This window comes from Gobio gobio (genome assembly GCF_949357685.1).
Source record: "Gobio gobio genome assembly, chromosome: 1".
Lineage (NCBI taxonomy): Eukaryota > Metazoa > Chordata > Actinopteri > Cypriniformes > Gobionidae > Gobio > Gobio gobio.
Window position 1 is genome coordinate 47,520,243 of NC_137097.1, and position 15,189 is coordinate 47,535,431.

The following is a 15,189-nucleotide window of genomic DNA, read 5'->3' on the forward strand; positions in this document are numbered from 1 at the left end:
GAGAGAAAGCAGTGAGTGGAAGAGAGATGCAGTAGCGATTGTGCACCTGCCTCAGAGAGGACACCACTGATGAAAAGGAAGTGAAGGATGAAAAGAATCATCCTACCTCCTATTTGGACAACCACAGAAAACAACAAAATAAAGGAATTAAAAGAAAAAAGTGAGTTGTGGACTAGCTGTGTGAAGACTGAAGCGAGGCATTGAAGAGAGTGAGATGCACGCAACAAGAAATGAGGTGAAGCCTATGTTTTGAGCTGCTTTTGAGTCAAGAAGACATAAAATCATACTATCTTATTGAAGAGAGAGTGCAGAACAGCTGTACCAAACTGATAGGCTGTACAGAGAGAGAGGAAAATATCCCCACAAACTCCGGACAGACTGCTGGACGACAAAAATGCATCCTACCAAACTACAATTTCCTGAGCTTAGTGTTGCTGCTAAACATGAAGTGCAGAGACATGGAGGATTGAAGTGAAACTGCTGCAGAAGGCTTTTTTTTTTTTACGGTCCTTAACAAGCTGCCATTCGCACCTTGTATAAGCCAGACACCAACACAGTTTGAACCTCAGACAAAATCACCTCACCTCTCTCCTCTCTACCTTCTCTCGCTCTCGCTTTTCTTTCTTGTTCTGTATCCGATGAAGAGGATCTGAGGATTTGTCATCATGCCAGTGATGAAAGGGCTCCTGGCCCCTCAGAACACCTTTCTTGACACCATCGCCAAGCGCTTTGATGGCACACGTGAGTAATTCTGCTTTTCTCCAACCTCTGTCTGAGCTCTCACCCTCTTTGACCTGAAAGGCATTTGAAGACATGTTATTTTAGCATTAGATATATTATTAGAGAATTGATTGATATTTTGAATTAGCTTTTTTTTTTTTTTTTTTTCAGTTGTAGTTATTTTTTAGTTTAAGTTCTTTTTACGTGCTTTTATCATTATTGTTAGTTTTGGCTTTAATGTACACCCCAAAAAAGTGTTTAAGCCTTTTTTTTTAAGATTTACGTAATTTCAGTAATAGTAAAATTCCATAAAATTGAATTGAATAATTGATTAACGATTGTTCAATTATTCAATTAAAGTACGTAAGGATTATTTAATTCAAATTGATTGAATTGTACTATTAATTAAATTGCATAAATCTTAAAATAGGATTATAAAATATTTTGTGTATTCTTATTTCTGTTTTAGTTTAATTAGTTTAATTTAATTCAGTCCGTTGCCAAAGCAACACTTCAAACTGCAAAACTTAATTTCCATCTTTATTTTATATTAATTCAACTTTATTTAAATTACCGAATTTGATTTTTAACCATTTTAGTTAATAACAACAACACTATTAAGTTCTCAAGAAATAGTGAAGAATTGTTGAAGAAACTACACCAATATTTTTTATATAAAGTTTGAAAGAAATCCTAATGAGAAAAGACTAAAGTCAGAATATTTGAATGCAGAATGTCTTTCCTGGGCAGATTAAATTAGCTGTGATATAAGATCTTCCTCCTTTCTCCATTGTACTCTTTTCATGTGCATTGCTTACAGTTTGGACCTTCATTTAGAGAAAGTACAGTATGAGAATCATAATGTTTATTATATGTTATCAGTTCCACTTCATGAAGCAGGCAGTAATTTGGCCATCCTTAATAGTTGAATGTCTTATTTTAGTGTCAGTGGGTCAGATGAGTCTTTTGCGGTGTGCATAAATCATTCAAGAGCAGAACTACTTGAAAACCCCTCGAAGTGTTATTCATTGCAAGAACGCCACTCAATGTTCAGTAGTGTGGGAGTTATGCTCTACAGTTCTGTGCAGATACAAGCGAACAAAAGATGGTGGCCAATACATGATGGGATCATTTTGTATAAGTGGTCCTCACTACCTCTCTACCTGCCTTCATGTCTGTTGAGAGAACTCAAAGAGTACTAAAGCCATGAAGGTGAGCATGCATGACTAAACCGTGAATATGTGATACTGCTCGCAACTGACAGACACAATGGCATTAGTCAGTGTGTTATAGTCTGATCCGTCAATACATGAGATGAATAAACCCAGTGACTTACACCATCATAGAGTTGAGTTTCACCTCATATATTGCCCGTCGACTCCATGGACGATAACATTCTGTTTGTTATAAGTGCGAGCTGCAGTTATGACGTATGCCACTTTGAGTTCTCCTTAAAGTCGGGTGGATATCCCTATTCTCAAAGAATTAGAATGATTATTAAAACTGTATAGTTATAGTTGTCATTATTGGTGTGAACAGGACTTTATTAGTCACTGCTTTGTTCACTGCACCAAATTTTCAAATCCAGTCTTTAAAACTGACTGTACAAAAAGATGACATCAATCAGATGTATTTGTTTAGTGAATGTGAATTCGTACACTGTATACTCAAAATGCAGTACTATGCACTGTGTTTTGTGATACATGCACAAATTGCATGCATCACAAAATGCTTGAAATCCCCCAAAAGAGACACTTGAAAAACACTTGAAATCCAATCTCACCGTTTAGGCAAGGCAAGTTTATTTATAGCACATTTGATACACTATGGTAATTCAAAGTGCTTTACACAGAAAGGGAATTAAAATAATCACAAAATAAAAGCAAGGAAGATTAAAACCGTTATAAAAGAAGGAAATAAAAGAGATACAAAGATGATACAGTTATAAAAGCTATGAAAAGAGTACAAAGATGATACATAGATAAACTTCTCATCTCGCAAAACACTGGTGTATCATATTTTTCACAGCTGCTTGTTTGAGATTTTCCCATGTTGATAGTACTGTGTATGGGGTTTAAATAAAATAAAAACATCAGATTTAAAACCAGATATGAATGGTTTGTAAGACTACAGTTTTACTGTTCACACTACCAACAACTAAATGTATTTTAAACCAATTTGAGTTGGATTCACTCTGACATTGGCTCATTACACCATCTGCTGTAACGTGGTGAATTTGTTGTTTCACTCTTGGTGTGAATACACCATTAGTCTGTGGTTCGTTACGCATTTTCGCATAAAGTTTGGTCTGAAAGAGCCATTTGAACTTATGATCATGTAATTTACTTAGTGACAGTCACTAAGAAACATGTTCTGGTCTAATAAGAGCTTACGCCATCTTTAACCTGTCCGAATATCAGTTGCATTGGAGCATCTGTTGTTAGTCTTCCTTGTTAGACAGTAAGGAGTCTCTTAATGAGCTCTCAAGAGAATTTGCCAATAGCCTTTCACCTTCTCTGCACTTGTTTGATGAGGCTATTAAAAAAAAGAAAAATTACAAACCAATGACAGGATCAACACAACAAGCAGAAATATTGATATAGTCATATTAACTAAAACATGCAAAAGGCTTGTGCTTTCCCTTGTCCTCTCCTCCTTAGCTGTTGCTTTTTTGTGCAAGGGCATGTTCTATGGGACACTGAGGGAAAATGTCTCTGTGTGACGCTCTTTAAAAAAAAAAGCAATGTCCCTATCTCACTGTACAGCCAATCATATAAATCATATGAATCATTCCCGCTGCCGTTCTTGGGGACAGATTTTCACACTATGAAATGTCACGATGACCATTTTCTCTCTCACTTTTCTGAACAACCTCCCGCAATCGTGTCACACCTGTCCAAAGCAACGCTGGCTGTCTAAATTGAGTGGCAGTATGTGCATGTGTGAGTGAGAGACGTGACGTTGAGTATGTGTATGCTTCAGAATCACCACCTCTCGCTCTCTCTCTCGCTCTCGCTCTCTCTTCTTCAGAATCACTTAAATCACTTTTAATTAGCTGCGGCAGACAAGGCTTGACAAGGCCTTCATCTCAAGGCCCTAATGTTGATGTTGTGTTTTTCAGTCAATATCATAAGGTAGCCTGAATGTTGCTGACTGTAATATCTAGATTTTTCTGAGTGAACTTTACAAACTATAAAGGTAAGAATGAATCGGTCTCTTCTTCACTCCAATTGTCACGTTTGAAATGTTTCCTATCATTCACAGAAACGGCTGTTTATAGACATTGCGCTGTGTTTCCGTGACTAACGCTGTATAAGTATAAGGCATGCGATTGGTTGATGGTTGCTAAGCATCAAGTTGTAACCAAGCATGCAGCACAAGTCCAGAAATTTGAAGCCAAAGCGCCGCAATCTTCTTCAGTGGAAGTTAGTGAAGACGTGCCGTCATCCATATGTTTTACGGCCTATGGTTGTAACATTAGGGCTTTTCACACTGCGCTTAACCCTGAGTTATCGTCGCCCTAAACACTGCTTTTAACACACACTTGTAATTTAGAAGCAGGGTTAGCATTGCTTTTTACCCGGGTTATGAAACCCTGCTCTGGTTAGCACCGCTTTTGAGGTTTTAACTCTGCATTGCGGTGCCAAACTTGTACTGTGTTAGAATGTTACAACCAATTGCATGCCTTATATTAACGCGCTTTGGGCAGTCACGAAACACTGCGAGATGTATAGTATAACAATCGTTTCTATGTATAATGGAAAACAGCGATGGAAAACGTGAAAATTAGTGTGAAGAAGAATTCTTACCTTTAGAATTTTTTTATATTACAGTCAGTAATGTGTAATATGAGGACGAGCAATGCTAGTGCCTTTATGTAAACAGGTCACGTGTTGCGTTTGTCCACCGTAAATCCAAATAAGGACTTTAATCCAGGGTTTAGAAATGTGCAGTGTGAAACGGCAGTTTATGAATACCCTGTTAACCCCGGGTATAGTATGAGCAGTGTGAAATGTGAAGCAAGATAACCCAGGATTCTGTTTACCTGGGGTTTAGAATGACCCAGGGTTAACTATTTCAAGTGTGAAAAGCCCTATTTTAACACCGCATTGTTTCACTCTACAAGTTTGGCACTGCAAAAGCGGTGCTAACCCTGCTCCAGAGCAAGGTTTCATAACCCCGGGTAAACAGCAGTGCTAACCTCGCATCTAAATTACAAGTGTGAAACACTCCTTTACCCGGGATTAAAAGCGGTGTTTAGAACAACGATGACCCGGGGTTAAGCGCAGTGTGAAACACTCCTTTACCCGGGATTAAAAGCGGTGTTTGGAACAACGATGACCCGGGGTTAAGCGCAGTGTGAAACACTCCTTTACCCGGGATTAAAAGCGGTGTTTAGAACAACGATGACCCGGGGTTAAGCGCAGTGTGAAACACTCCTTTACCCGGGATTAAAAGCGGTGTTTAGAACAACGATGACCCGGGGTTAAGCGCAGTGTGAAACACTCCTTTACCCGGGATTAAAAGCGGTGTTTAGAACAACGATGACCCGGGGTTAAGCGCAGTGTGAAACACTCCTTTACCCGGGATTAAAAGCGGTGTTTAGAACAACGATGACCCGGGGTTAAGCGCAGTGTGAAACACTCCTTTACCCGGGATTAAAAGCGGTGTTTAGAACAACGATGACCCGGGGTTAAGCGCAGTGTGAAACACTCCTTTACCCGGGATTAAAAGCGGTGTTTAGAACAACGATGACCCGGGGTTAAGCACAGTGTGAAACACTCCTTTACCCGGGATTAAAAGCGGTGTTTAGAACAACGATGACCCGGGGTTAAGCGCAGTGTGAAACACTCCTTTACCCGGGATTAAAAGCGGTGTTTAGAACAACGATGACCCGGGGTTAAGCGCAGTGTGAAACACTCCTTTACCCGGGATTAAAAGCGGTGTTTAGAACAACGATGACCCGGGGTTAAGCACAGTGTGAAACACTCCTTTACCCGGGATTAAAAGCGGTGTTTAGAACAACGATGACCCGGGGTTAAGCACAGTGTGAAACACTCCTTTACCCGGGATTAAAAGCGGTGTTTAGAACAACGATGACCCGGGGTTAAGCACAGTGTGAAACACTCCTTTACCCGGGATTAAAAGCGGTGTTTAGAACAACGATGACCCGGGGTTAAGCGCAGTGTGAAACACTCCTTTACCCGGGATTAAAAGCGGTGTTTAGAACAACGATGACCCGGGGTTAAGCGCAGTGTGAAACACTCCTTTACCCGGGATTAAAAGCGGTGTTTAGAACAACAATGACCCGGGGTTAAGCGCAGTGTGAAACACTCCTTTACCCGGGACCCGGGGTTAAGCGCAGTGTGAAACACTCCTTTACCCGGGACCCGGGGTTAAGCACAGTGTGAAACACTCCTTTACCCGGGACCCGGGGTTAAGCGCAGTGTGAAACACTCCTTTACCAGGGATTAAAAGCGGTGTTTAGAACAACGATGACCCGGGGTTAAGCGCAGTGTGAAAAGCCTTAATTTAGAAGCGAGGTTAGCACCGCTTTTTACCCGCTTTTGCAGTGTTAACCCCCGCATTGCGTTTCCTAATTTGTACAATGTGAAATGATGCAGTGTTAGAATATTACAAGTAGACACTTAGCAACAGACAACCAGTCGTGTACTTATATTTGCATGCTTTGGACAGTCATGAAAACACTGCACATTGTATAAACAGTAAATTCAACGTTTGAGAGGAAAAATGTCAAATGCTGACTGAAAACGCTATAATTTGAGTGAAGAAGAGACCGTTTCATTCTTACCTTTCTACCTGTTTTCATTCTTACCTAAGTATCCATTCAGTATAAACTCGATAGTACAGTCTATACGAGGATGCACAATGCTAGAGCTTTTATGTAAACAGATTGCGTACTGCATTCATCCAATCACTAATGACACTGACCCTGCAAATAAGAACATTAACTCAGGGTTTAGGAATATGCAATGTGAAACATTGGTCTATGAATACCCAGGATTAACTGTTAAGTAAATTATAAACAGCATAAAACGTGAAGCAAGATTACCCAGGATTGAGTTTACCCGGGGTTTAGAATGACCCAGGGTTAACTATTAACAAGTGTGAAAGTTTGCAAATGGTAGTTATGCATTGTGGCAAAAAACAAACCAAAAAAAACTTGCAAACCTTTGAGCATGTTTTGAATCACCGTAATATGAAAGAAGGCACATGTGATGCATGTAATGGTTTGTTTACTTTTTCCAGTAATATACTATACTTAAACAAGTACCATTGAAAACTTTGGGGTTGGTAAGATTTTTTTTTTTTTTTACGTATCTTATGCTCACTAAGGCTCATTTAGTTGATTAAAAATACAGTAAAACAGTAAAACAACTTATTTCTATTTTATATATTTTAAATGTATATTTTAAAATGTAATTTATTCCTCTGATGGTAAAGCTGTATTTTCAGCATCTTCAGTGTCACATGATCATTCAGAAATCATTATAATAAGCTGATTGTGGTGTTTAAGAAAGATCTCTTATTAATATTAATGTTGAAAACTTGTGTTGCTTAATATTTTTGTGGACATCATGTTACTTTTGTCAGTTTTTTTTTTTTTTTTTCCTAAATAGAACGTTCATAATCTTTTGTAACATTATAAATATCTTTACTGAATCTTTTGATCTCTGTGCTGAGTAAAAATATTAATATCTTAATTTCTGTAAGTGGATATGAACCGGTTTTCACAGTTTCTATAAAAAATAAACTGTAGACAGTTTCCTGGTAACCTCAGCCACAGAAATAAGCGCACTGACATATGTTTTTTTTTTTTTTTTAAATATATATTTCCATAGCAACCAGATACCAAGAACAGCTTGCTTTAATACCACAGCACATAATGATAGTTTTCATAGCTGTCATTTACGCAGTATCATCACACCATCTTGAAAAGCTGAATCTGTCAAAACTAGTAGCTTCTGTGGCATTAACAGTGTCTATTTTAATGGCTTGATAGGGAAAGACTGTATGCATGAATAAACACACATGGTTTAGTTTATAAAAAACCTTGCGAATACAGTGGTGTAACGAATGTCCACTGAAGAGGCAAGTAGCTGGACCCAAGTGCAGTTTATTCCAACATAAATCTTAACATAAATCAAAACATAAAACAAGGACTTTGCAAAACGAAATACAAAGCGCTTTAACTATACCAAAACTCACCATCAGCGGTTACACATACAATAACAGACGAAGACACATGGCAAACATGAGGGCTAAATACACTGAGACAAATGACTAGACAAGTGACACCTGTGAACAGTGATCAGACAATGAACCAATGACAGGACAGGAACACATGGCAGGATCACATGAGGGCCAGGGAATCACATGACAAAAACCAGGAAGTGCATGACAAGACAAAACATGACTGTGAACTTGACAAACTGAAAACATGAGACATGAACATGAACCGTCACCAAAACACCCTGTGACAAGTGGCAAGTTTACATAGTGTGTGTGCGTGTGCGTGTGTGTGTGTGTGTGTGTGTGTGTGTGTGTGTGTGTGTGTGTGTGTGTGTGTGTGTGTGGGCATGTTTTCGTGAAATATCAGGACACAAATGTGTATAATGACATGGGTATGACATAGGTATTACAAAAAGAGGGTGAAATATGAGGACGTTCCCCATGTCCTCACTTTTCAAAATGCTTATAAATCATACAGAACAAGTTTTTTTTCACAGAAAGTGAACTGCACAGTCTCCTGTGAGGGCTAGGTTTAGGGGCAGGGTCAGTGTAAGGGGATAGAAAATACGGTTTGTACAGTATAAAAACCATTACGCCTATGGAATGTCCTCACATTTCACAAAAACAAACATGTGTGTGTGTGTGTGTGTGTGTGTGTGTAAATATACAATTTTTCATTTATTTTCATTGAAATGGATTAACATTAAATATAGATGTATAATTCAATTAAATTATCCCTACTTATAGTTAAGTTCTGCATAACATGATCATTCATATTAAGAAAAAAATCTGAAAAAAATCTGTAGTCTTGTGTAAAAGTTGATGCCTGCAATGTTTCTGTGCAGAATTTAAAAACACAAAGTTCTTTTTAACGTTGAATTCTTGTCTGGTTTTGGCCTTTTTTGGGCTTGATCTAGCTCTACAGGTTGATATTAGGCATATTTTTGTTTTTACATCTAGAGTAGTCTAACACACTGCATTCTTTCTTGCTTATCTGATACCACAGACAGATTCCAGCCTCCGATAATGATAAACATTACAAACGAGCAGACAAATTGGCAATCTCTCATACAATCTTGTATGTCAACTGTAACAGAATAATTTTTTTTCAATAATATCGTTGTATGAAATATTATTAGTAACAGATGATGCAAAACCCTATCAGATGTCAAGGGCCTTTCTCTTATGTGCGCATATGAAATCTGATCTCCCTGAATAGTTTTATTTGCTCATTTAGAAACCTCAATGGCTTCATACTCTCATACTCCAGTCAATGTATTTGTTCATTAAGTGAGTGCCGCAGATGCAGCACTCACTCTAAGCTTGTTCTGTGGACTTAGGTCGATGGTGAGGTCATGCATCTAACTTACTTGCGCTTTATTTATAGTTTCTCTGTCTATTGATTCTTACTCAAACATGGAACAATTGAACACATGGATGGATGAAATGTATTTCGCAGATGTGTAAAGAGTAACATGATACCAATCAATTGCATGATTTCCATCTCTTTAGCAATGTTTAATAATGGCTTTATTAAGATTATTTATCAAAGCTCATCTGAATGACTGACTGAAAAATAATTCTGTGTATGCTTGTTCATTACTAGAGAACAAATACACTGCACTTCGGTTCATATATTATTTTCACTTGTCTTTTAGAATAGGTTGTGTACATAATATTCAGGGCGGTTTAATTGGAACCAATTAATTGGTACAATGAAGGAAAGGGGTCTGTTTAGGATCGAGAACCATAATACTACTTTTTTACTCATGCACAAACACCCACAGTCAATCAATTCTTATATAATTACCACCCCTGCAAAACTTAGGTGAAATGAATAGCAAAGTTGCCATGGAAACAGTACACAGCTCTTCTAGTTTTCTACCAGTGAGCTAAAGAATTCAGAATAAAACAGGAAATCTATAATTATCATGTTAATGAAAAGGCGAGAATGAGAGAGTACCAAATGGCACACAGCGTTCTATATGATAATGATGAACATCCTGAATTTACTTTGTACATTTATAAAAGGCAAAGCAAGTGACTTTTTACATCTCACCGTTTTCCAATTCTTTCCTTTGTGTGTCTATATTTGGTGTGTACAGACAGTAACTTCCTGCTGGGAAATGCTCAGGGGAGTCGCGGGTACCCCATTGTGTACTGTTCGGATGGGTTCTGCGAGCTCACCGGGTTTGCACGTACCGAGGTGATGAAGAAGACATGCACATGTCAGTTCCTGCACGGACAGGAAACAAGCGAGAGGGTCGCTCAGCAGGTGGAGAAAACCTTGGAAGGACAGAGAGAGTTCCAGACAGAGGTCCGCTATTACAGGAAGAACGGTAAAGACCATTTAAAAGAGTAATGCATTGAGCACAATGTCGAGACCTGCATGATTAGCATCATTAAATGAGATGTTGTGGGCTGATTAAATACTAAAGCTTTCATGGTTTGCCTTTTTGTGACTAGGTACCACATTCTGGTGTCTGCTGGACATTGTCCCTATTAAAAATGAGAAAGGAGAAGTGGTTCTTTTTCTCTTATCCTTCAAAAACATCACTAACTCATATGGCAAATCACACCCCGGCTCCACCACAGAAGGTAACTGACTGGCAGTGAGCCAACAAAGCAAATTTGATCTAAATAGTAGCTGATCTTTTATAGGTTTGGCAGCTGTTATTTTGACACTTTTTTTACTTGCTGTGTGTTTTGCTGTTGTGTCAGAGGATGGTGCTCACAACAGGAAGTCCGATCGAACTCATCTGAGTCAAGCTCGTGAGCGTGGCCGCAGCGTTCTGTACCACCTGACCTGTCAGTTCACCAATAGGAGCAAAAGGAAGCTGCCGAATGTAAGCAGTTATGAAACTCACGATCATTCTCACTAATCTTTGTGGAGATTTGTGTGTGTAAAATTTACCACAGAATTGTGAGAATTGTGAGAATTGCTATTGCGAGTATATAAAGTCAGAGTTACAGGATATAAACTCGCAATTGTGACGGAAAAAAGTTGTAATTAGTTGTAAGTTTTTATTTATTTTTTTCTTCTGTGGCGGAAACAGAAGAAACAGCTTCTATAATATTCTCATGTATTGGCTAAGTTAGTAATCTGGTATCCAATTAAAAATGCATAGTCTTTCTTAAGATTTGAATAATGACTACAGCAAAATTGTGTTCAATTCAGAAAATATGTATTTAATACATTTTTGCTTACCCTATTGTCAAAAGTTTTTCCTAGTTTTAAGCATAAACCTCAGTTCTGTCAGGATCACTATCGTCAAAGATGACTGGCCGTTAGCATACAGTTTAGATTGGCGGTATGGTTCTGTTCTGGGCAAGAATTCCCTGCGCATCCGTGGAGCCTAGCATGGATAAGAGCAGCGAGAGCAGCGAAAACCCCCCTTAGGGTAAACAGAACAGAATCAATAATTGTATTAATGTCAATAACTACAACATAATTGAAGAAATTCTGATGCAAGAGGAAAATCGGAAAGCCCAGTCCTGACTGGATGAGAGGAGGAGCTGGGGATGGAGGAGGGTAATTAGCCCCTGAGCAATGCAATAAAGCTGCTGATAATACTGAATGAACCATATATATATATAGGAATGCGGTAACAGACGTCATATTCCTATAGTCAAGCTTGACTAACGTGAACTGCTAGAACTAACGCTATGCTTGATTACATTTTAAATTATGCTGACTGCTTCTTTTGCAAGTTAATTCGCTATTAAATAATAAAAAGAAAAAAGAAACACTGCCCTGTATAACTTCTAGCATTAGCAGTGGAATAAAACTGAAGTAGCCTATACTTATGAATTAGAATTGGATTGAGAGCTTGTGAATCAGAACCAAATGGGAATTTAAAGACATTCTCTTTTATGGTGAGGTACAGTTAGCATTGAGAGTTGCCCTGGTATTTCACAGCGAATGTGAATGTTGTGTGTCATTTATGGGCTGTACCTGTACCTTTTCAAAATGTATCAAGCTTTCTTTTTTTATATATATATATTTTCTAAATGCTACAGGTGTGGAGAGTCAATGAACATTCATTCTGCACTCAGGAAGTTATCAAAAGTTATCTTAAACCCTTTTGATTTTTTTTGCAAGTGCCTTTCAGAGCCTTTAGGGCAAATGAATGAATCCACATTTAGCGTGTTACTCTCACAGACATGAATCATTAAAGGGTACATACACACACGGTTTCTGGCAATCTCATGTTAATCTTGAGTACATATAGAGTGGTATTGCATCCTTCATATTTCCGAAGAGTGTTAAGTTTTATCATATTTATAAAAGACAGATACGCTGTACCGAGGCGTGCAGTGGGCGAAGCTAAAGAGCCAAAAGCACACACACACACACACACACAATACATCATGGCATTATTACTGGATAACTTTCGATTCACAATACGTTCGTTTATATATGAACTTACTTGCCGATTGCCAACAAAACAGACATTTGATGCAGTTTCACTCACCGCCTGCTATTTCGACTCATGACCGGAAACAAACAAACACTTGCAGAACTCCGTTGCTGCTCCGGAAAAACCAACTGCATCCACTGTTTCCTTAACGCTGGGTTATTTGGGAAGCTGAACAAAGGGGGTCGCACACCGGACGCAAAGCTCAGCGCCGCGCAGTGCAGCGTCTCAGGTATCTCACACCGGACACGCACATTTTATACGTGTGAGCTCAATTTTGAATCGACTAGGATTTTGAACAACTTCCTGAGTTGTAGCTGGGCGCCGCGGACTGGCGGCGAATGTCGCAGCCGGTGTGCGTACACTCATTGAAAACAATGTGTTCAAATTTTAAAGACGTGGTGCGCTGCTGAGCTTTGCGTCCGGTGTGCGACCCCCTCAAGGTTCTCTTTCCCTCACAACCAGAAACCCTCTTCTTTAGTGACTTTGTTGATTTCGTGGTCTAAAGACAAAATTGACAGCGCAGCCGTTGGCTTCCGAAACCTCGAACAAAGCTTGTTGATGGGCGTGCTCTTGCTCTGGTTGATGTACGCACGTGTTCATCCGGGAGAATTGCTCATACAAAGAATTCCGTCCTGTATGACGTCATACAGGGACATACTTGGAAAAAAGGAGTGTATTTGGCACAGAATAAAACTCATTTTTGGGAAATTTTGGTCATGTTTGGCATGAGAATCCAAAATTTAACAGTGTAAATAAGTCAGAATGCATGAAATAGCATTAGACCCCCCTTTAAGCACTAACTTCTTTGAACTTGAATATCACAATACTTGAGACACCAATTCTGTGAGATATGTTGAGACTGTATTAGTTTTTCTGTGAATATCTCCATTTTTATTTAAAAAAATTGAACTTAATCTAGTTCAGATGGCCCTCTATGGTACGCAATATGATTTAAATGAGTAAAAAAATGATTTGTGGTGTTTTTCCTGCTTACAATTGGACACTATAACAATAGCAATACAAATTTTAATTAAAAAAAACATATATTTATTGAAAACATAAATTTATTTAACCAAACACCTGAACAAACAAATGTATCCAGTTTTTCATGTATTAAAAATTTCATATTTAATAAAAAGTAACATTTTAAATTCAGCTGTTGCTCTCAGGCAACATTGTACCAATCGTGGAACACAAGTATTACCAAATCATTATATCAAGTTATCATATCCATCTTCATCCTCATCTCCATCTTCAATCTCACCCTCACCCTCATCTTCCTCATCACAGTATGACACCTCATCCTCACCCTCATCAACTGGCAGTTGTGTTTTATACCTTTTTTAAGTGCTATAGAAAATGTGCAGTTATAGTATGTGAATTAATATTCTTGTAAGTGCATTGCAAAATCATGCAAAAATGCTAATATATTTAGAGAATTCTAGCTCTTTTCCTTACACATATACTATATTTCTATCCAACCCAGTGTGTCTGGTATGGCCTTATGCGATTCCATTATGGTACAATATTGTGAGGCAACACACCGTTTTTGGTTATTTACTCTAAAACGTTTGATGATATATATAATGTAAAGTTCTTGAAAATACTTCTTTACCAGTGAAGGTGACTCTTTTTGTGGGTGATTAACTGGACAGAAATTAGTGAAAAATGCACTTTTTATTGGAGAAAATATGGAGCCATGTGACCTGTGCACATGTTCTGAAACAGGACACAAAATGGACCCCTGTGGGTCATGTGACCACTTTTTTTGTACTTTCATTGATTAGTATTTGAGTTCTTCTTCCCTGAGATAGGTTTGAACAATAGATTGGTGTTTCATTTTATCAAAAATAAACTAAAATAGACTATGTTGCCTGGAGGCAACACCGTACCATAGAGGGTTAACTGTATGAACAAAACTTTAGCTGAAGGTCATTCTCTAGCAGCAAGGTAGTCCACATCTGTCCATCATAACCAAACAATCTAAAAGGTTACTGGTTAATGCTTAATGTAGCTAGAAACAACTTCTGTTAGACTACTATTCTTTTTCTTTTTAATGAGGTGAAAGCATATGCAGATTGAACATTTGGGCATGCTGGGTCACCAGTTAATTTAAAAACTCCAATAATACAGGCACGACGTGGCCCACATTCACACAAGAGACGTATTAAAGAATATTTGGATCAGCCGTCATTAAAGTCAGAATACTACAGGCTAAAACGCTGAATTACTGAGAAGAAATTGCATGCAGCTTATGATTCATAACTCTCAAATCGCCAACTGCTGAGAATTAATTTGCTTGTGCGTAAAAAAGGAAATCCTTCTACTTAAGAGGCTATTAGTTATAATGATTGTGTCCTAGTTTCAAATTACTTCTTCCTCCTGAAATGTGTAGGGTTTATTGTTCAGATACAGTTGGAAGCATGTTTGTTGGTTTAGAAATAAAAACATTTTTCTTTTGTTCTTTTCTTTTCACAGCATGTTTTTTCACAGCCAACTCTTCCGGAATACAAGGTGGCGTCGGTGCAGAAATCCCGCTTCATTTTGCTTCATTACAGCGTGTTCAAAGCACTGTGGGATTGGTTGATCCTCCTTGCAACATTTTATGTAGCTGTCACTGTCCCCTACAACGTCTGCTTCTCCGCCCCTGATGACAGCGAACATGACAACCCGGACTGTGACTCTGCCTCCAGAACGACCATTGTCAGCGACATAGCTGTGGAGATGCTCTTCATACTCGGTATGTTCCACTGTTGTTAATTTTTTGTCCTATCTGTTTTTGGGGTTCATTTCC

At 38.4% G+C, this 15,189-nt stretch overlaps 1 protein-coding gene across 1 annotated transcript in view; it reads left to right on the forward strand.

Moving 5' to 3' along the window:
* Positions 1-15,189, forward strand: part of kcnh4a (potassium voltage-gated channel, subfamily H (eag-related), member 4a) — a 29,673-nt gene continuing 14,484 nt past the window's right edge. Inside the window, exons 1-5 of the mRNA XM_079820043.1 lie at positions 1-741; positions 10,080-10,313; positions 10,441-10,572; positions 10,696-10,820; positions 14,874-15,135. Of these exons, the coding sequence (XP_079676169.1) occupies positions 666-741; positions 10,080-10,313; positions 10,441-10,572; positions 10,696-10,820; positions 14,874-15,135 (829 nt within the window). The 5' untranslated portion in view covers positions 1-665. The remainder of the gene's footprint in view (positions 742-10,079; positions 10,314-10,440; positions 10,573-10,695; positions 10,821-14,873; positions 15,136-15,189) is intronic.